The following is a 22,000-nucleotide window of genomic DNA, read 5'->3' as shown; positions in this document are numbered from 1 at the left end:
TGCCCTCATTTCCTATATTACTTCCGTAGCCTTCTGCCATGTTACCCTTCTTTGCTAGTGGTGTGTACCTATATATATATATATCTAATAAGCCTAGTGTTTACAATTATGATACACTTGCATATGATGCTAGAATTAAAATATCAAGATCTGAGATATCCATTGACATTCCCTATACTTGGACTCATTTTTAAAAAGTCATATTGGACTTAAAACATTAATCCCATTTCTTTCTCCACAAATGCTGCCAGACTCACTCCACAACTTGGAGATTTTATGCCTTGTACAAAAGATGCTTAATTACCTTGTCATTGTTGTCTATCTAACTATGCTTTTAAAAGTCAGTGCATTTTTCATCCAATTGAGGATCTCCCATTTGTTGATATCTAATTGTTGCATTTCTTGAGGGAAGCCTTCAGGTAGTCTGAAATGTTTCCTTTGTCCTACTCTCATTTAAGTGCCTTTCTTGAGCTGGGTGATGAAAATTTGCTTTGGCTGTCAGAAATCAGGCATCTTAAGCATGCAACTGGACCACCAGCGAAGTTGGTTTTGAATGACCATGGCCTTTGATGCTACTGTTAATGGCTGCTTCAAGGACACTGATGTTAGTATGCCTGTCATCCCAGCTGGTGCTGAGAATCCTTCTCAAACAGCATTGATGGTATTTCAAGAGCTTTGAAGTGGTGTCTATACATAGTCCAAGTTTTGGAGCCATATAGAAGAGTCAAAGGATGCTTACCTTATACGAAGGATGTCACTGTCGAAGACTCTTATCCTCAGGTATCTGAAGGCAGTACTTGCAGATTCAATGCGATGTTGAAACTCCGCACCGATATCAGCCTTAGATGAGAGGTAGCTTCCTAGGTAGGAGAAAATGTTTCACATTTGGGAGGATTTCTTGATTTTAATGGAGAGATGGGCTGGAACTTGACCTAGCACAGCTTAATAGAGGATTTGATTCTTCTTGAGGTTGAGGCTGAGACTGAGACCAATTCTTTGGTATGCTTCTCTGAAGATGTTCAGACAGCCTTGAGGATCTACTTCTGAGTACGTCATCCACATACTGAAGTTCCACAAATGAGGTCAATGTCGTTTTCTTTTTGGATTTCAACTGGTCAAGTTTGACAAGTTTTCCGTCCATCCAGTAAACAATGTCCAAACCATTGCGAAACTTGTTCTTGAGAATAGGGGTGATGAAGTTGGAGAAAACCGGGGAGGGTGATGACAGATACCTGCTTGACCCGTATCTTGACCTAAAAAAAAAAAGATTTTCTCATATTATCATTGGTAAGAACCAGTGGAGGGGATTTAGAGGATGTTGATGAATTTCTCTGGACAGCCAACCTTTGACAGCGTCTTCCATAATACTTTCCCACTGTCTGAGTTAAAAGTCCCGGTTGGATCAATAAAGATCATGTTTTATTTTCTGCCACTTCTCTTGGGAGTTGCTAAACAGTGGAACTACTGAGAGTGTACTATGAGACAGTAGTATCTGCTAGTGCTGGAGTCTGAGATAACAAGGTGTGGAGCTGGATGAACACCGCAGGCCAGGCAGCATCAGAGGAGCCGGAAAGCTGACGTTTCGGGTCTGGACCCTTCTTCAGAAAAAAAGATAATCTCAAAGATGCACTTGAGATGTCACGATGTCTTCAAGGATCTGCTCTAAATGCAAGTAACAGTGTTTTATAGTATAGAACCAGGCCATTCTATTCAACAAGTCTCTGTCAGTGCAGATGTTCCACAAGAGCATCATTTCATCTTATTTCACACTACTCTTCAGTCACAACTACAAATTGCTTGTCAATAGTTAGATATGACAAAATTATTAGTGGTGGTTCAGTTGGTACCAATTCCATGACAAAATCAGAAGCTTGTGGATCCAAATCCCATTCTGACAATTTGAATCTAAAACTTCACATTGACACTCAAGTGCAGTACCGAGGAAGTGTTATACCATCTTTAGATGCAGTCTTTCAGATGAAATGTTAAACCAAGGAATGTAAAAGAAACCATTGAACTCACTTGAAGAAATGCCAGAGTTATTCTGATGTCCTGGCTAATATTCTTCAGTTAACCTGATTTAAAGAAACATCATCTGGTAGTTACTACATTGCTCTTGTGGGATGTTGCTGTATGTAAACTGACTTTGTTTGCTGCATTACAACAATAACTACACCTTTTTATAGCCCTTTGGGATGAATCAAGGTTGTGAAAACTGCTGTATAAATGCAAGTTGGCCTTCAGCTTTTTTCCCTTATTCAAATACAGTGGTGGACTTTGCAAATTTGCTTTTTGTTGCTCTAGAACATTGTAGGCAATATCCTATCATGTTTGGTGCATGCAAACTCATGTTAGAAATCAAAGGTTTAAACAAGGATTTGATTCAGAGTTTTAACATGATGGCAACAAATGATTAGCTTGAACCATTAAAATGTAAACATTGAAGCTCATTCCAAAACAGATAAGATTTTTTTAGCAAATTAATCTTTAGCTTTAAGTTAATACAAGTAACCAGGCTATTAAGCAAAAGATACTGTAGTGTGGATGGTTCAGCCTTTGATACAATCTCTTCAACTTGCTCTTCAACACCGTCTGTATCCACTGGAGTTTCATCTAGCTTAAAGGCAGTGATTCGTTTATTTGGTATGGATTCTGCAAAACCAAACTTCCCACCTTCTTTCCTGCCCAATGCAAAATTTACAGATAATTTATTAAGCTTTTGCATAAAATCTTAGCAATTGAGTTTACAACTGTTATGAATAAGTTTGCTTAAGCTTTGTTTTACAACTTGATATCCACCATTTTCTGGAGGGCAGCCAGGACACTCCAGTACACTATTTGAAATTCCAGCAGACTTCCATCAGTCTCCTGCTGGAACTTCAAAATCCATCAGAAAACAGCAGAAAACCTGAACTATCATTTCCAGGAGTATTATATTCCAAAACAAAAATGAACTTGACTGGTGGGGACCTCTTATACAGGAAGTTTCTACTCATTAAGACATTGGAACGTACTATAATACTGAAGTCTGGTATACATGCCAGAACTTTTCAAAAAAAACAAATTGTTGGGTTTTTGCCCATTGCAAGAACCATGTGCAAGAATTTACAACAGTTGAGGCCACATGTGGCAGCGTATAAACTAATGATGCAAGTGAAGATATATGAAGAGTTGTTTTTTTTAAAATGACTGATACATGGAACTTTGGAGGCCTGGGTTTTCACTGGAGTTGGGACGGACATGAGAGCCTAAAAACATATTAGGTGGGTCCCAACTGCAGGATTCCTCAGGAATATGCAATTTTCGGGAGTGCCTTTTAAGGCCATGACCTGGTTCAGGTTGAAATCCCACACGTGGCACTACCAACCTAGTTGGCTCCATTGTGAATACAGGCATGGTCTAGCCCTCATCAATTTTTATGAAGTCAGGCCAGCTTTTAAAAGTTGTGATTCATGAGGATTTATATACTTGCTGGTAAAGTCCTGAGGAGCGTGGCTGAAAAGAGATCTTGCAGTGCAGGTTCATAGTTCCTTGAAAGTGAAGGCACAGGCAGATAGGACAGTGAAGGCGGCATTTGGTATGCTGCCTTTATTGGTCAGTGCATTGAGTATAGGATTTGCAAGGTCATGTTATGGCTGTACAAGACATTGAGTCAGCCACTTTTGGAGTATTGCGTACAATTCTGGTCCCCCTCCTATAGGGATAATGTCGTGAAACTAGAAAGGGTTCAGAAAAGATTTACAAGGATATTGGAGGGTTTGAGCTATAGAGAGAGGGTGAATAGGTTGGGGCTATTTTCCCAGGAGTGTCGAAGACTGAGGGGTGACCTTATAGATGTTTATAAAAATTATGAGGGGCATGAATAGGGTAAATAGACAAGGTCTTTTCCCCAGGATGGGCAAGTCCAAAATTAGACAGCATAGGTTTAAGCCGAGATGGGAATGATACAAAAAGGATGTAAGGGGTAACTCTTTCACGCAGAGGGTAGTGCATGTATAGAATGACTTGCCAGAGGGAGTGGTGGAGGCTGGTATGATTACAACATTTAAAAGGCATCTGGATGGGTATATGAAAAGGAAGGGTTCAAAAGGATTTGGGCCAAATGCTGGCAAATGGGACTAGATTTATATAGGATATCCAGTTGGCATGGACAGGTTGGACCGAAAGGTCTGTTTCCGTACTGTATATCTCTGTGACTCAATGACACCTCAAGAGTTGTCATGAGTTATAACTCTGCATGATGGCATCTTTTGAAAGGCCTGTTCTAAAAAAGGTTCCCTTACCCAACCCCATCCCCAAGCAAGTCAAGATGTGCCCCTCTTCCCACTGATCCACTTCATTCACCCTATAAAAGCATATGAACCCTATAGTGCAACTTGGATGAGTGAAAAAAGCTTTTTAAAATTTCATAAGTTTCTGCTATGTTTACAAAAATGACTTGTTATTACAGGTCCATCATCTAGACCTCAAAGATTTAAAAGCTAAAACTGCAAAGCACTTTAATTCACCGAATGTTGAAGAAATAAATTGTGAAGGTGACAGCGAACAGAGCCAGAGTTGTCAATCAAGTAAGGGCTCAGGTTATTTAAGAGTCTAATGGTTCTCTGGGCTCATTCAAAAATACAGAATAAGGCCATTTAAACAGCCTGCCCAGTAGCACGCAACCCTTCGAGTCTGCATCCAAATATTATCCAAGATCCAGCTTGTCTGAATGCAGCCATTAACCCATCCTCAGCAATGAATGTCCCATCCTCTAAGCACTTTCTTCTGAAGCAGATAGACTGAGCTGGGAAATTTTTCAACTCCCATTCGCTAAGTTGAGGATAAAAACCTTGTCCTGACTCAGCCTATTCACAGATCATTGGAGTTCCAATCCAAAAAATATTTTTTTTCAAAACAGCATTTTTCACAAAACACATTGAATTAAGAGTTTAAACACAAACTTGCCTGACTTTCTTATCATTTTCAAGAGCTTTTTGCATCAACTCTGTGATTTCTGCCACCTTCACACCAGCTATTTTAGTACAACGGAGAACCTAAAATAAAATGATAAGGTTATTGCTGTTCCTTGTTCCCATTTCTCCTGGAAATGTTGACTTTTGTAGGAGTCCACAGCAGCTCACCATTACCTCATCCAATTAATTATTCTTTTCATGGTATCCCAGATAGCGTATATCACTATAAAGGGCATCAAAGCTGAGATTTAACACGTCCTATCATTCATATAGCCATTATATATAGTTGATTTATATAAATAGAAAAAGTGTTATAAATAGAAGATACTCAAGCAGACATTGCAACAATCTGTAGGGTCTTTAAAGTAGTAAAATGTCTTAGGATTTCTATAGAAGTGAGGAGATAATCAAGATCAAGCTTTTAGTCATTTGCCCCAAGGAGCCTCTTAACCAGGAAAGAGGTTGTGAAGCCAAGGGGTTTGGGGAATTAACACATAGCTTAGGAAAGCAAAACGATGAGCGGTGGAGCAGTTAAAAATAGGGAATTTATAAAGAGGTTAGAAGAGAAGTATGGAGATCCTAAGAGGTTGTAGGGCTTGAAGGGTTCTAGACATGGGGAGCACGCAAGACCTTGGAAGAATCTGAATAGGGCTAAAATTTTAAAAATTGAGACATTGCTCAAGCAAGATGACAGACATGCCAATGCCTCAGCACCATCCTCAGAACATGGGTTCAGAACCACAATACTTAACTGACTGACCATCAAGGATGAACTAATGGTCTTAGCTCCACTTTGCATTAGACCTCATCACCACTTCATTCCACACCTTTCACTATGACAAACTCTTCCCTCCTCCCACCACATGTTCCTCTAGAGACCACAAAAGCAGGGAAGAAAATGGCTCGCAAAAGCTGGGCACAGCCAGACCAGAGAGAGTGTGTGTGTGTGTGTGTGTGTGTGTGTGTGTGTGTGTGTGTGTGTGTGTGTGTGTGTGTGTGTGTGTGTGTGTGTGTGTGTTTAGGGAGTAACTGTCTATTTCAGCTACATTTATGGCAATACAGTAATCTTGTATTACAATGTTGCCAATCAGCTATTTCCTAGCCTTTTCATGCCATGCAGACAGTTGTCATCTCTCTATCCTTAGGCATATCTGACATTTCTGACTTTGAGAATCAGATTTGAATAGGGTCAATAATAATTAAGACCTATAGTTGTGCCACCCACTGGGACAGACAGGAAGTTGAGAGGGGTGAATCACAGAACATGAGCAATAGGAAGTGAAGGTGAAAGGACTGTCCACAAAATGACTCGCTGGCAGGCAAGTTTGGCTCCGAACTCTGGTAGGGAGGGCAGAAATGCCAATTCTACAGGCCCAACCTTCCAAAGAAAAATGTTTACTGCACATCAACAACAGTCAAGAAGTACTTTAATGTCTGACAACAGTGTCAGAATGTGTTTTGAGCTGAGTCTATTTTCAAATTATATGGCATTTTGTTGCAAAGCATCAATACTTTACAGTCTACCACTGAATGTGTGAAAATAATAAACTTATGGAAACTAGAGTTACTCTTAACCAAGAATCTGTTACATAAGTTCTTCAAAAAGAAAAGAAATATATTTTTAAAAATCCAGCAGGCCTCACCATGCAACCTAATGCCCTCTAACTATTGCCCAATGCACCTTATATCCCAACTTAGTTCTGACTGTCCACCCACCCTTCCCCCTTCACCTACCATGCCAAATTATTGAGTATCCACATGTACACTTTCATACAGAAAATATAGTTATACTACTCATTTTTATATTGCAGGCTACACTTCATTGACAAGAACATACTCAAAGACCCATTTAGATACTTATTGACAGGTCTTGAAAAATTGAATAGTTCCAAGGATGTATGCACCTTTTATCTCAATAGTTACAGTCCTAAAGGACACCTAACAACAACTCCCAAGCAAGGATCCCTGAACCTACCCCCAAGGCGCATATATGTATTTCAGCTCTCCAAAGGGTACCCTAGCTTTCCAAAAGAAATACACTGAGGACACACTTGTCCTTATCTGGTCTAATCTCCACACTCTAGGCATTCCAAAATCCTATTTCTTTGGAGGCAACTGGCCATTTAAATTGCCAGCTGCCCCTGGGAACCGTATATGGGGGTAATACAGCCCACCTCTGCAAAAATGAAAAATGCTAGTTTCAGGGTGAGGACTTGCAAATCTAATGCCTTCTGGCATCTGCACCATTGCAGATGCTCTCCATTACAATGGAAAACTGGGCCAATGCATCCTAAATAAGGTTGGTGAACAGTTGGCACAAACACACACATGGAAACGTGATGAAATAATGGATGTCTAGTTCCAAATTGTTTTTAAAAACAGTCGTGATTAGATATTAAATATTTCTGGAAAGGGCTTGGGAAAGGTAGAGAAGGAAAGAAAGCACAGTAGCAATATTTTGAGGAGAACATAGCTATTCTGGAGACTGGGCAGGGGTGGCGGTGGGATAGGGATGGTGGTGTTGTTTTTGACATGGAGATAATCTATTTATTCATTCAAGAATATGGGTTTTGTTGGCTAGGCTTGGCCAGCATTTATTGCCCATCTTTAATTGCCCTTGAAGATCTGATGGTGAGTTGTCATCGTCAGTTTTGGGTCAATAGTACACCTCTAGTCAGTCTACAATTTATATCTCTATCAAGAAATAATATGTCATCCCTTTTACCAAGCCCAATGGTTTTAAAATAGTTTTCATAAATGTCAACAGGCAAGATCTTATCTTTGCCCATATAGTAGTAAGGATAGTTTGATTCGTGATAGTCAGCATGGACTTGAGGGGTAGATCATGCCTCACAAACCTTATTGAATTCTTTGAAGAGGTGACCAAACACGTGAATGAAGGTGGAGCAGTGGATGTGGTATACATGGAGTTAAGTAAGGCATTTGATAAGGTTCCCCATGGTAAGCTCGTGCAGAAGGTAAGGAGGCATGGGATAGGGGGAAATGTGGCAGATTGGATTTCAGAATTGGCTGACCCTTAGAAGACAAAGGGTGGTACTGGACGGAAAATATTCAACATGGTGCACAGTTACGAGTGGTGTACCACAAGGATCTGTTCTGGGTCCTCTTCTATTTGTGATTTTTTGTAAATGATTTGGATGAAGGGGTGGAAGGGTGGATTAGCAAATTTGCGGACAATACGAAGGTGGGTCGCGTTGGGGACAGTGCGGAGGTCTGTTCTAGGTTACAAAGGGGCATTGACAGAATGCAGAGCTGGGCTGAGAAGTGGCAGATGGAGTTTAACCCTGAAAAGTGTGAGGTGATTCATTTTGGAAGGACAAACTTGAAAGCAGAATACAGGGTTAACGGAAAGATTCTTGGCGGTGTGGAGGAGCAGAGGGATCTTGGGGTTCATGTTCACACCTCCCTGAAAGCTGCCACCCAAGTGGATAGAGTTGTTAAGAAGGCGTATGGTGTGTTAGCTTTCATTAATAGAGGGATTGAGTTGAAGAGCTATGAAGTTATCCTCCAGCTATACAAAAGCCTGGTTAGCCATATCTGGAGTATTGTGTCCAGTTCTGGTCACCTCATTACAGGAAAGATGTGGAAGCATTGGAAAAAGTGCAGAGGAGATTTACCAGGATTTTGCCTGGAATGGAGGGAAGGTCTTACGAGGAAAGGTTGAGAGCGCTAGGGCTTTTCTCTTTAGAATGACGAAGGATGAGAGGTGACTTGATAGAGGTGTACAAAATGATCAGAGGTATAGACAGAGTAGACAGCCAGAGACTTTTTCCCAGGATGGAGGTAGCTTTTACGAGGGGACGTAGTTTTAAAGTGAAAGGAGGTAGATATCGGGGAGACGTCGAGAAGTAGATTCTTTACTCAGAGAGTGGTAGAGGCGTGGAATGCATTGCCGGAGAGGGTAGTGGATTCAGTCTCGTTAGGGGCATTTAAGCGGCTATTAGATAGGCATATGGATGATAGTATAAGGTAGCGGTGGAGGTTAGATAGACCTTAGGTTTCGGGTAAAAGTTCGGCACAACATCATGGGCCGAAGGGCCTGTACCATGCTGTACCGTTCTATGTTCTATGATAACCCAGCAGCCTTCGTGAAAAGGAAAGATATGAATGTATAACTGGGAGTGATTGCCTACAAACTACATACCCCATCAGGTCTGCCATCCTCCTACTCTTTGATCCGGCTCAGGTAATCAGGATTAGACTATTTAGGGAACAAAGGCCCTTTACACCAGGTTATTTACACCTGGTGAGACCAGACCTTGCAAACTGAACAGATACCACAATTTTTCAAACCTTTTGTTGGCTATCCATGCTTAGGCTGACAAATGGCAAGTAAAATTCATGCCACACGAGTATCAGGCAATGACCATCAAGAAAGAATCCATCACACCTTGACATTCAATGGCATTACCATTGCTGAATTCCCACTATCAACACTTCCCCCTATCCCATGCCTCCTTACCTTCTGCACGAGCCTACCATGGGGAACCTTATCAAATGCCTTACTTAACTCCATGTATACCACATCCACTGCTCGGTCACCTCTTCAAAGAATTCAATAAGGTTTGTGAGGCATGATCTACCCCTCACAAATCCATGCTGACTATCACAAATCAAACTATCCTTACTACTATATGGGCAAAGATAAGATCTTGCCTGTTGACATTTATGAAAACTATTTTAAAACCATTGGGCTTGGTAAAAGGGATGACATATTATTTCTGACAGAGATACAAATTGTAGACTGACTAATAAGAACATAAGAACTAGGAGCAGGAGTAGGCCATCTAGCCCCTCGAGTCTGCCCCGCTATTTAATAAGATCATTGCTGATCTTTTTGAGACTCAGCTCCACTTACCCGCCCACTCACCATAACCCTTAATTCCTTTACTGTTCAAAAATTTATCTAGCCTTGCCTTAAAAACATTCAGCGAGGTAGCTTCAACCGCTTCACTGGACAGGGAATTCCACAGATTCACAACCCTTTGGGTGGTGAAGTTCCTCCTGACCTCAGTCCTACATCTGCTTCCCTTTAGTTTGAGGCTATGCCCTCTAATCCTAATTTCACCTGCTAGCGGAAACAACCTCCCTGCCTCTACCTTATCTATTCCCTTCATAATCTTATATGTTTCTATAAGATCTCCCCTCATTCTTCTGAATTCCAATGAATATAATCCCTTAATCCCAGTCTACTCAGTCTCTCCTCATAATCCAACCCTCTCAACTCTGGAATCAACTGAGTGAACCTCCTCTGCACCCCCTCCAGTGCTAGTATATCTCTTCTCAAGTAAGGAGACCAAAACTGCACACAGTACTCCAGGTGTGGCCTCACTAGGACCCTATACAGCTGCAGCATAGCCTCCCTGTTTTAAACTCCATCCCTCTAGCAATGGCAGACAAAATTCCATTTGCCTTTTTAGTTACCTGCTGCACCTGCAATCCTACTTTTAGCGATTCATGCACAAGGACACTCAAGTCCCTCTGCACAGCAGCGTGCTGCAATTTTTTACCATTTAAAACATAGTCCATTTTCCTGTTATTCCTACCAAAATGGATGACCTCACACTTACCAACATTGTACTCCATCTGCCAGACCTTTGCCCACTCACTTAGACTATCTATATCCCTCTGCAGACTTTGTGTCTTCTGCACACTTTGCTCTACCACTCACCTTAGTGTCATCTGCAAATTTTGACACACCACACTTAGTCCCCAACTCCAAGTCATCTATGTAAATTGTGAACAATTGCAGTCCCAACACTGATCCCTGAGGCACACCATTAGCCACTGACCGCCAACGAGAAAAACACCCATTTACCCCTACTCTTTGCTTCCTACTGGTCAACCAATCCTCTATCCATGCCAATACATTACCTGTAATACCGTGCAACTTTATCTTATGTAGCAGCCTTTGGTGTGGCACCTTGTCAAATGCCTTCTGGAAATCCAGATACACCACATCCACAGGTTACCCATTGTCCACCATGCAAGTAATGTCCCCAAAGAATTCCACCAAATTAGTTAAATATGACCTACCCTTCATGAACTCATGCTGGGTGTTCCCAATGGGACAATTTATATCCAGATGTCTTGCTATTTATTCCTTAATGATAGATTCAAGCATTTTCCCCACTACCGAGGTTAAGCTAACTGGCCTATAGTTACCTGCTTTTTGTCTACTTCCGTTTTTTAAACAGTGGCGTCACATTGGCTGTTTTCCAATCTGCCGGAACCACCCCAGAGTCCAGTGAATTTTGGTAAATAATTACAAGTGCATTTGCTATTTCCCCCATCACCTCTTTTAGTACCCTGGGATGCATTTCATCAGGGCCAGGAGACTTTAGCCCCATTAGCTTGCCCAGCTCTGCCTCCTTAGTGATAATGATAGTTTCTAGGTCCTCACCTGCTATAACCTTCTTGCCATTAGTTTTCGGCATGTTATTTGTGTCTTCCACAGTGAAGACCGACACGAAATAACTGTTTAGTGTCTCGGCTATTTCCTCATTCCCAGTTATTAAATTGGCCTTCTCATCCGCTAAAGGACCAATGTTTACATTCGCCACTCTTTTACGATTTACATATTTATAGAAACTTTTGCTGCTTGTTTTAATGTTCTGAGCTAGTTTACCCTCATAATCTACCTTACTTTTCTTTATAACTTTTTTTGTGGCTTTCTGTTGGCCTTTAAAGATTTCCCAGTCTACTAGTTTCCCACTACTCTTTGCTGTTTTGTACGTTTTTTTTTCAATCTGATACTTTCCTTTATTTCCTTAGACATCCATGGCTGGCTCTCTCTTTTCCTACAGTTCTTCCTTAGAACTGGAATATACTTCTGCTGAGCACTGTGAAAAATCGTTTTGAAAGTCCTCCACTGTTCCTCAATTGACCCACCATAAAGTTTTTGCTCCCATTCTACCTTAGCTAACTCCTCCCTCATTCCTTCATAGTCTCCTTTGTTTAAGCACAGGACATAGGTACTGGATTTAACGTTCTCACGCTCCATCTGTATTTTAAATTCGACCATACTGTGATCACTCCTTCCGAGAGGATCCCTAATGTGACTGATGTCACCCATTTGCAGTTTGTAAAGTCTTCCCCACCTTCCCCATTCTAGGCTGAATCCAACTGTGAGTGCAACCGTCTCAATGGTTTGAATATCAAAAGAAAAAAAGAGTGTGAAAAATCATTGTCATACATTTCTCCACTGGAATACAAAGTACACATACATAGAAATCAGTCCTTGCAGGAGCATGCTCCTTTAAATATTGTTTTTGATTGCCAGTTCAAGGCCATAATGTCTTGTAGCACTTTCATGCATGTTGGGATCCAACTGAAACCAATGCATCAAGGAGTACAGACTAACTATAATGATTGGAAAAACTAAATGATTGCATCACATATAATTGTGTGGAGTTTGCACATTCTCCCTGTGTCTGCGTGGGTTTCCTCTGTGTGCTCCGGTTTCCTCCCACAGTCCAAAGATGTGCAGGTTAGCTGGATTTGCCATGCTAAATTGCCCATAGTGTTCAGGGATGTGTAGATTAGGTGGGTTACAAGGGGACGGGTGTGGGTGGGATACTCCGAGGTTTGGTATGGACTTGTTGGGCCGAAGGGCCTGTTTCCACACTGTAGAGATTCTATGTGGATTCTATGTAACATTTATACAAAATAATAGGACTACAGACATCGAATCAATCTATTGGAGAAGCTTAGATGATGCAATTTGGTACATTATCTTTAGAAATGATCTGGAACACATCCCTTTATGTCTAATACACAATAACATTTCAAATGAAAATGCTTTCTATAATCTTTCAAACAAAAACGTCTCTCAGCTCCAGGCACCCGGGTTCAATTCCGGTCTCGGGAAACTGTGTGTGGACTTTGCACACAGTCTCCCCTTATCCATGTGGGTTTCCAACACGTGCTCTGGTTTTTTCCCCCACAGTCGAAAAGATGTACAGATTAGGTGGATTGGCCAAGATAAATGCGGGGTTACAGGGATTGGTGGTGGTGGTGGGGGGAGGAGGTTGAGTATGGGTGGGATGCTCTTCAGAAGGTTGATGCAGATTGAATGGCCTGTTTCCATGTTGTAGGGATTCTACAATTCTAGTCTAGTGCTAAATCAGTATTAGGATGTCCATTATACAATTGTTGTATTAACAAACTAAATAGCAGTTCTGTTAGATAATAGGAGAGTATTTCTGAGAAATTAGAATCTAGACGAAATAATCCTGGGCAAAAAGTGTGGAAAGATAGATCTTTATATATCTTTAAAGAAAGACAAGAGAATACAACAGTAATAGCATAACAACGTAAACTCAATGCAAACACAAGTACAACCAATAACATTGGGAATTGCACTCCCAAAATGTTTAACAATTTTAAGACTATTGGAAACAATTTTGACATGAAATTGCTTCTAACTTAGAAACAGTTTACAACTATGCAGCATCTTCCATATGCTCAGGAGTCCCAAAGCAGTTTACATTAGTTGGATTAGTTTTTAAAAATGCAGTCAGTCAATCATACAACATTCCTCAAACAAATGGGTATTTGACTTATTTCTATTGAATTTAGCTGAGAAAAGAATGGCAACTAGGACATCAGAATAAGTAGCCCCCTAGAATTTTTTAGGCTCATCTGAACAGGCAAATATTGAAAAGGCAGCATCATTCTCAGGACTGCAGACTGTTACTAGTGGGGTACGAGGGCTAACTGTTCACAATCTGATAAACAATTTGGATGTGAGGACCAAGTATAATATTTCTAAATTTGTTGCTGACACCAAACTGGAAGAAAATGTAGGTTGTAAAGAGGGTCCAAGGAGGTTTCACATGGACAGACTAAGTGAATGGGCTAGAACATGGCAGTTGGGTTATAAATATAGCCCAGAGGACTTGGAAGTCGATTCCTTGATCTGGTTCAAGATAATCTCCAGAAACCTACTGATTTCTGGAGACTAACAATATTAAGGAATATGAAGATGGTACAGAAAAATTGCATTGAGGAGATGACCAGCCATGGTCGAGATTGGTAGGGCAGCCTTGATGCGCTAAATGACCTCCCCCTGTTTCTACATTCCTCTAATAATGCAGCATCTCTTTAATAATTGAAAGATGAATAATTTGCTCAAAGCATACAGCACTTCAAATATTTGAAAGAGAAAGGAAATCTTTAACATCACAAGAGAAAAGAGATAATTAACATTATAGATATAATTTTTTAAATCTGAAGTTCTGATCTTTTCCATTTTGGCTGTTGACTGTCCGTTGTACACTGCAGCAGGCTAGTTTAAGAAAATAAAATAAGTGCACAAATGTGCTGATTACTGACCTGATCTTTTAGAAGCATTATTCCACCACTGGACTGAATAGTGCATAGCTCACGGTGTTTGTTCATGGCGATTACTAAAAGTCCATCCATAACTCGTTCCTCATGTTCGATCGGATCTACCAATAGGTAAGTTCTACATAAAACAAAAATTACTTACAAAATAAATCCCACGTATCTAGCATGTTCTCATCTCCCTTTTGCTATCTTTCGTTCAGAAGCATATCCCAAAGTCTTATGTAAAAAAAAAAAGTACCTTCTGCATTGTCTCAAATTTTTATATGAATTTTTAATGATTCAAACAAAGCAAATGTGCTATTTACTACTATTTTATATTCACTTTCATGCTCACAAAATGCTTTAGATCTTTCTTGTAATATTATATTTAATAAATGTCCCAAGTTTTAGGTGTATTTTTTTTTTTACAATATTAAAAAAGGGACAGACTACCTCTTAAGCATTTAGATCTAAAACATAGTTTGTGCACAGTAAGGATCATGCCTGATGCACCTGATTTTCTATCCATTTAAAATGAAAAGGAGGAAACAGCACTGTTATACAAACCCTACAGTCCCTGCTTGAGTTTATTCAGTCATTCCTCGGTCACATTATATGTTCAATCATCAAACAGAAAAAAATCTGCAACAAATCTATTCTTATTGTTTTAAGAAGGTAATTGTAACCTGAGATACAATGTAAAAAATATGATATTCACAAGCTCATCACTCAAGATAAATCAAAACAAGTAATGCGACAAAATGAAATCATTCCTATCACTTTTATAGAGGAATTTCTATGTATGTTTATTACAGAAATTCCAGAAGGTGTTTGATAATGTCCGTCAAAAAAACTTAGCTAAAAATGAATTCACAAATAGAGGACAAACTATTTATTTACTTGGGAAATTGGCTGAGCAGCAGGAAACAAAGCAGGCATTCTAATAGACAGAATGTGACATTTAGTGTTTTATAATTATGTATGTTGGGGCTTCAACTATTCATTTTATCTTTTAATGACCAAGATGATTTGATAGAAAACCATTATCCAAATTTTCTTATCCAGATTACAGCATTGTAAACCAATGGAAATGGAAGAATAAAATTACAAAGTGATGTTGAATGATCATCAAGTGAATGGCAAACAGATTTCAACATAAAACATGAAGTCATCCACCTAAAAATGGACAGGCAGGCTACTTTATAAATGGGTGAAAAAGTTAGAAAGAATGGCTGTCCACAGAAACTTAGGAATAAAAGGTACAAAGACCAATAAAATGTCTTAAACAGGCACTGAAAATTAAAAAAAAAGTGATGGCATGCTGGCCTTTATGTCTAAAAAAACACAAATACAAGGTGGCAGAAGTTACGCTTCAGTCCTGGCTAGATCACATGTGTACTTACTTTGTACCGCATACCTTAGAAAGGATAACTGGATCTTGGGGGGGGGGAAAAAAAGTGTACCCAGACTTCAAACGTTAAATTGTAACAACAGTTTATACAAATTAGGATAATGTTCTCCTAGAATTTAGAAGCTTAAAGGGTGATTTGTTTGAAGTTTTCAAGGCACCAAGGGAAACAGGTAGAACTGCTGCTGGGAAAAAAAATTATGCTGGCTGAGGAGGAGTGATATTGGAAGGCAGTCTAAAAATTAGAGCCAGATGTTTCAAAAATAAAATTAGGAAACAATTTCTTTGGTAAGTGTGGCAAGTTTGGAATTATCTTCCATAATACACCTGTCGCTAGATCAATTGTTAATTTTAAGTCCAAGATTGTTAGATTTTCTTAATCGCAACTATTAAGGGACATGGAGCAAAGGCAGGCATGTGGAGTTTGGTCCAAGATCAGCCATGATGCTTTGAAAGATGGAGCAGGATCAAAGGGCTATGCAATGGCCTAACTGGATTAACAGTCCAGTGATAAGAGACCCAGATAACGTTCTGGGGACCCAGTTTCGAATCCCGCCATGGCAGGTGGTGGAATTTGAATTCAATCTATATCTGGAATTAAGGATCTAATGATGACCACGAATCCATTGTCAGAAAAACCTATCTGGTTCACTAATATCCTTTAGGGAAGGAAACTGCCATCTTACCTGGTCTGGCCTACATGTGACTCCAGAACCCATAGCAATGTGGTTGACTCTTAACTGCCCTCTGAGCAATTAGGGATGGGCAATAAATGCTGCCTAGCCAGCGACGCCCTCATGCGAAGAATGAATAAAAATGGCCTTCTCTTGTTACTAATGTGTAAAAGTTAGCATTATTAGGTAAAACCCTCAACTAGTTGGTTCTGTAGCTGCTGCCATGCTTTCTAAAAATGGTTGAAAGTAAAATGCTAACTCATATCCTGCTAAGCCAGCAGAAATCCCATTTGGAGTTAGTATTTTTCTAAAAATTAAGATTATATGTTGGTCCCCTTTTAAGGTTATAATAACATTTTACTGCAAAAGCTGGTGTACAACTATTTTTCTTAATTTTTTTGGGTTCATAAGGAGAAAAAATATTACAATATGTACACGTATGTGATAAAGCCGCACAAGAAAGCAATTTTGTACATACCCCTGCTGGAAGAAGGCAAAGCTGACAGCAATGGGCATGTGATGTATGCTCAATGGAATTGGATCACGTTCCTCCGGGCTGTACTAGAGATAAAAACACTGTTAGAAGCATATTCTTTAATGCTGAGAATTATTCAAATACAGAATAATGAGTCAGTACAATAGGTTCTCACCATAAACAATAAGAAATATTCAGACCCCCTATAAAATGATTAGGCTCTCTATTTCTGCCACAGCACCAGGAAACTTCCTTCACATGTATAGATGCAATTTCAGTCTATTTAAAAAGAATGGAAGCTGGAAGCTGGAATCTGAAATCTGAAATCTGAAATAATAGCAAGGTGCTAGAGAAACTCAGCAGGTCTTGGTGAGTTTCAGGCAAGCTTTAAATGGTGTCTGCAGGTACCAGTGTGCTGCCATATCAACAGTCTATTTCTTGAAAGGGCAAATAAAATATTTCCCAACCAAAACCAATTAATTTGAATGGTAGCGAGTCTTGGAAACAAAAGCCATGGGCTGATTTCCTATTTTAAGGCTGTATTTCCAATAGGTTTCATGGTAGGTTTCCGAGCATGACATTTCTCACGCTAATTATGCAACCTGCCTCTTTCAGTCCTTCTCATGTTCCAGAAGCAGTTCAATTCCCACTGCTGACAGAATCTTCTGGGATGTACAAGCTACTGGTGGCACAGATGAAGCCCAATTTGAATGCTACAAGCCAGGAACTATAATCGCACATTATCCTTGTAAGAAACCAAAATGTCTCAAAGGAAAGCTGACACTCCACATTTGAAATGGGGAACTGGAAGTCCTGGTGGACAAGGTGGTCAAGGGGTTCACCAGTTTGTTGAAACAGATCACCAGAGAAGGCCAAAACACCAAACACAGCCAGCCTGAACAGATAGCAGACTGGGTCACTGCCATCTCCAGGTTCAGACAGAATGCAAAACAATGCAGGAAAGAGCTCAAATGATCCTCTGCACTCTGCAAGGGTATATGACATCTTCTACCGGTCACCTCACATTATCTCTACCATGGCACGCACCTCACCAATGATAAAGAACTGTCAACATCACTATTGCATTCAGCATCTCCACTCAATGAATCTCACCAACCTCATCCCCCACAATTACTAACCCTTCCTGTCTTCTGGCCACAAGGCTGGCAGCCACCATTTAAGTGCAAATTAAGGTGAGCACTAAGAAATGAAGTTAAAAGCTATAAGATTCACCCAGCCCAACAGCACAACATTGCTCCGTAACCTTGTGTGAAAAATATTTGGCAGAAGCATTCAAATCAAAGGCTCCCAAGTTCTAAGTGATGTCCTGAACATCTAATAACACTCAGGAAGTGCTGGAGGAAGTCGGCAGGTCTGGTAGCATCTTTGGACAGAGAAACAACTCCAATATGACTCTTCTTCACAGTTCAGAATTTATGTTCTCATTAAGACCACAAAAAGGCCTCTCTACTCCAGAAATGGAGATTAATAAGGGTGTTAGAGATAACACCCCAGAGAAGTCCATGTGTTTGGTATGGAGGCCCAGACAGCGTGTATATCTAGCAGAGCTTTGGACAGAATAGTGATGTAATTAAAAACAAATTAAAAAATGCGTAAAAAACAGGCGCATAGTGAACAAAAGTATAAACAATTCCCCCCACCAAAACACAAGAACAAAAAACTTGTTGGTGCATTGGGCAATGGTTTAGTCAGCCGCTCCAAAGAGATCCTTGGAGCTTGTTGACAGATTTCCCACCTGAGAGGGACATGAACTTGCAGGACTTCTCAGCAACCAGTGGCATTCAGCTTAGTAGTTTAATAAAGGCATACCACATTTAGTGGAATAGTGTCCAAGTTGTTGTGCGCCACTGATACCTGAGCTAAAATCTCAGACCAACCAAGGGGATGTAGTACTACCAATGCTTCCTCCTTATCAATCCTACTAATTATAATCTCAAGTATCCCTCCAAGACTTGTCGATTATGATCTCCCTTTCATAAATCCAGGTTCACTCCATCCTCTCATACTACAACTTTCCAAATGTCCTGTTGCTATAGTAAGGGTTTAGAATTTTTCCAACTACCAATATCAGACAAACTTGCCAGTCATTCTCATTTTATCTTTCCCTCCTTTCACGAATGATGAGACTATGCTTGCTATCTTCCAATCAACTAATTCCTAAAGTACTATCAACTGCCTATGCACAGTCTAGTCTTTCAGTTATTTCCTCTAATCTACTTTAGCCAACACCCACTTCATATCTACAAAGTTTACTAGATCAGATTCCAGACCTGTGTTTCAGAGTTAGTTTAATTACTCAAACTAAGTATCAAACTCTATCATATTCATCAATACTCTTCGAGAGGTCTTTTACTTATGGTTATTAATTAACTCTGTTACACTGCATTATACTAGATTTAAAATATAGTGGATTTTCCTAGTTGGTTGCTTGATACACTATTCTCAAAAAGTGAATTGTGATGGTACTATGCCATTAAGCAGGATTTGTTCTGTGCTGTTTCTCTTGCACAGAGGTGTTGCCCATGGTGACAGACCATCAGCTTCAGAAGCAGTGGGGATACAACTTTGAGTTCCCCGAGTATTTTTTTAAAATTAGATAGAAGAAGCATGAGTGGGTGCAGTCAGGCTCACAGAGGCACAGGGTTTTAGTTTTGCTTTCAGTTGAAGTTGGGGATTTTGGGAGTTAGTTGCTGAAGCTGCCAGATACAGCTCTCTCTGCTACAGCTAAAAGTTTGAGTTCTTTCTAAATTGCTAGATTGTTTCTTTCAGTATTCCTTTGTCCTGGACTAGAGATGGCATGTGACAAAACCTGTTTTGCTAAATTAGCCTTTGTCAAAGGTGTGTACATGGGATGCTAATATATTGGAACAGTTAATGATTGGTAGTTAAATAACATATTTTGTTAAGTACTTCAATAGAGTTAAATTTATGTCTTTTTCTGTCTGTGTTTTAACTGTGGTGTAAGAATAAAGTGCGTAGTAGTTTGACCAACTGAATTACATATAGAATGCAGTGCCTGACACGACTTTAAATAGGATAAAAGCTAGGTTCTAGGTTATCTCCTTGATATATTTTGAGCGGGTTTGGTCTGGTCCGTAACGGAATGCATTCCATGAATTTGTTCTTTGCTATCTTATTGCAAATTTGGTTTAACTAGTAGATAAGAAGGTTAAATTCTCGTTGATTACAGTACTACCCCTGTTGCATACATTTCTAATTTCCTGATGTATAGATGCCTTGCTGAACACTGCAAAGACCTTAAGGGGGTCCTATAAGCTACTCCCACCAGTTTTTTTCTGTGGTTCTGGGTGGTTCTTAAATCCACTTCAAACGGATTCTACATTTTGATTTTCTGAGTTAAGATTCTCCTTCTCTTCTGCCTTCATCCCATCGTTTATCATCAAAGTCTCTTCCCTGCCATACTTTTCTATTTTACCTATCTTTTTCTAAAAGCCAACTGTCCTGGAATATTTAGTTTTCAACCTTCTTTCTGCAACTATGTCCTACTGGGTATGATATTAGATAGCAATAAATGCATTTGATCTATATTTTTACTTATTTATTTTGCTGTATATGCTTTGTGCAATTTGACAAAGTGCCTTCAGCATCAACTGCTTTCTATTTCTCACAGATGTCATCTTAGTGCTTGCAGTCCCACTATGTTTAAGCAATTTGTCCTCTCGTGATCAACTCTTTGCAAATTTTTATCTAAGTCAGTGCTCTGCTCTTCAGACTCAACATTTTTTATTATTTTCAATTCATTTTTAATTGATTCTTCCCAACCCCATTCATTAATTTGAAGCTCTAAGCCACTGCCCTAATTATTCAATTCACTGATACACCGCTCCCAGCTTGTTTTAGTTGCAGTCCTGCTCTCTTTTCCCCGGTAATAGTGACAGTGCCCACTGTCCAATAATAAGTTTTTGATAACTTTCTTACTATGTTCTACATATGATACCTTATTGGCTATTTTTATCATCACAAAGTTCTGTTCAGAGTGTTAGTATTCAAAACTCACCTTTTACCTCATTCATGTCCTCCCAGTGCAAAACCAAAAAGTAAATGCTCAGTCTAAAATGTTCCTGCTTATGAGAGTAAATGTAGATAAAGCAACCTCTTACAGCCACTTAGAAACAAAAATAATTCCTAAAACAAATTAAATTTCTCCAATCAAAAATGCTATCTCATATCTACGGTATTGACTAATTTAGTACAAACAACTACAATAGGTAGGAGCTACTGTCGTGGTCACTGTATTACAAAGAAAAATTGGTCATTATTATGGTTAATAAATCAGTCTCCCTGAAGTTTTTAATGACAGTCTATAGATCCGGCAGGTTTTGGCATGTAAATACTTCATCAACACTGCACAACTCAAAATCAAAAACGATCTGAAGATTTGTGGTGATTGGGCTACTATAAGCATTTTTGCACAATAACCAAAATTTGTCCCATCCTTAGTTATCAGAATTTCACTGCCTCACTCCTTTCTCATTTTAAAGTGATACATGAAGTAAGATATGCCATGATTTACAAGAGACTCTGTTGATGGCAGCTGGCTTGTATGCAAAAATCATGTATTAAAAGACACTGTGGTTTGCATGCAGCAGCTTGCCAACCATTTAATTTACATGATAAGCAGAAAAATGCACAAAAACTTTCCAATATAGACTCTCAAACCAGGTACACATGTGGATTGGAAGGAACCCCTAATAAGCTTGTTCGAAAGAGAAAACTGCTAGCACATTAGGAACAAGATCCTACTAATGTTTTGTTACTTACAGATTTGGCAGGACAAGTCCTTAAAATGGATGCCTTCTGCGTGAATTGCTTAGCCCAGTACAAAATACGTGAATATATTTGAAAATTATATATTTGAAGACAAAATTGTATGATCGCTTAAGCACTACAGGGGTCTGACAATTGAGCATAACTTCATGCAAAACTAGTTAAGCTACAACTGCGCAATAAAACATCTTCAGAAACAAAACAAGTCAAAATCTAGAGAAGTGTGAACGGCAGAAGTTAAATATGTACACCGTCAATTTTCCAGTTTCTAGGAGGGCTTTGCTCATTTTCTGTCACTGTAATCAATTAGTCAGAAGTGGCAGCACTG

At 39.6% G+C, this 22,000-nt stretch overlaps 1 protein-coding gene across 3 annotated transcripts in view; it reads right to left on the bottom strand.

The window, feature by feature from the left end:
- exosc9 (exosome component 9) overlaps positions 1–22,000 on the bottom strand; it is a 65,948-nt gene that overhangs the window by 9,710 nt on the left and 34,238 nt on the right. For all 3 annotated transcript variants that reach the window (XM_048596150.1, XM_048596154.1, XM_048596160.1), the window contains 4 exons: positions 16,867–16,949; positions 14,313–14,445; positions 4,948–5,036; positions 2,535–2,681 (listed from right to left, as the gene is read on the bottom strand). In XM_048596150.1, the coding sequence (XP_048452107.1) occupies positions 2,535–2,681; positions 4,948–5,036; positions 14,313–14,445; positions 16,867–16,949 (452 nt within the window). The remainder of the gene's footprint in view (positions 1–2,534; positions 2,682–4,947; positions 5,037–14,312; positions 14,446–16,866; positions 16,950–22,000) is intronic.

Source organism: Rhincodon typus, chromosome 1 (genome assembly GCF_021869965.1).
Source record: "Rhincodon typus isolate 14 chromosome 1, sRhiTyp1.1, whole genome shotgun sequence".
NCBI lineage: Eukaryota > Metazoa > Chordata > Chondrichthyes > Orectolobiformes > Rhincodontidae > Rhincodon > Rhincodon typus.
Note: the sequence above shows the minus strand (reverse complement) of the source record. Positions and strands in the feature narration are given on the sequence as shown.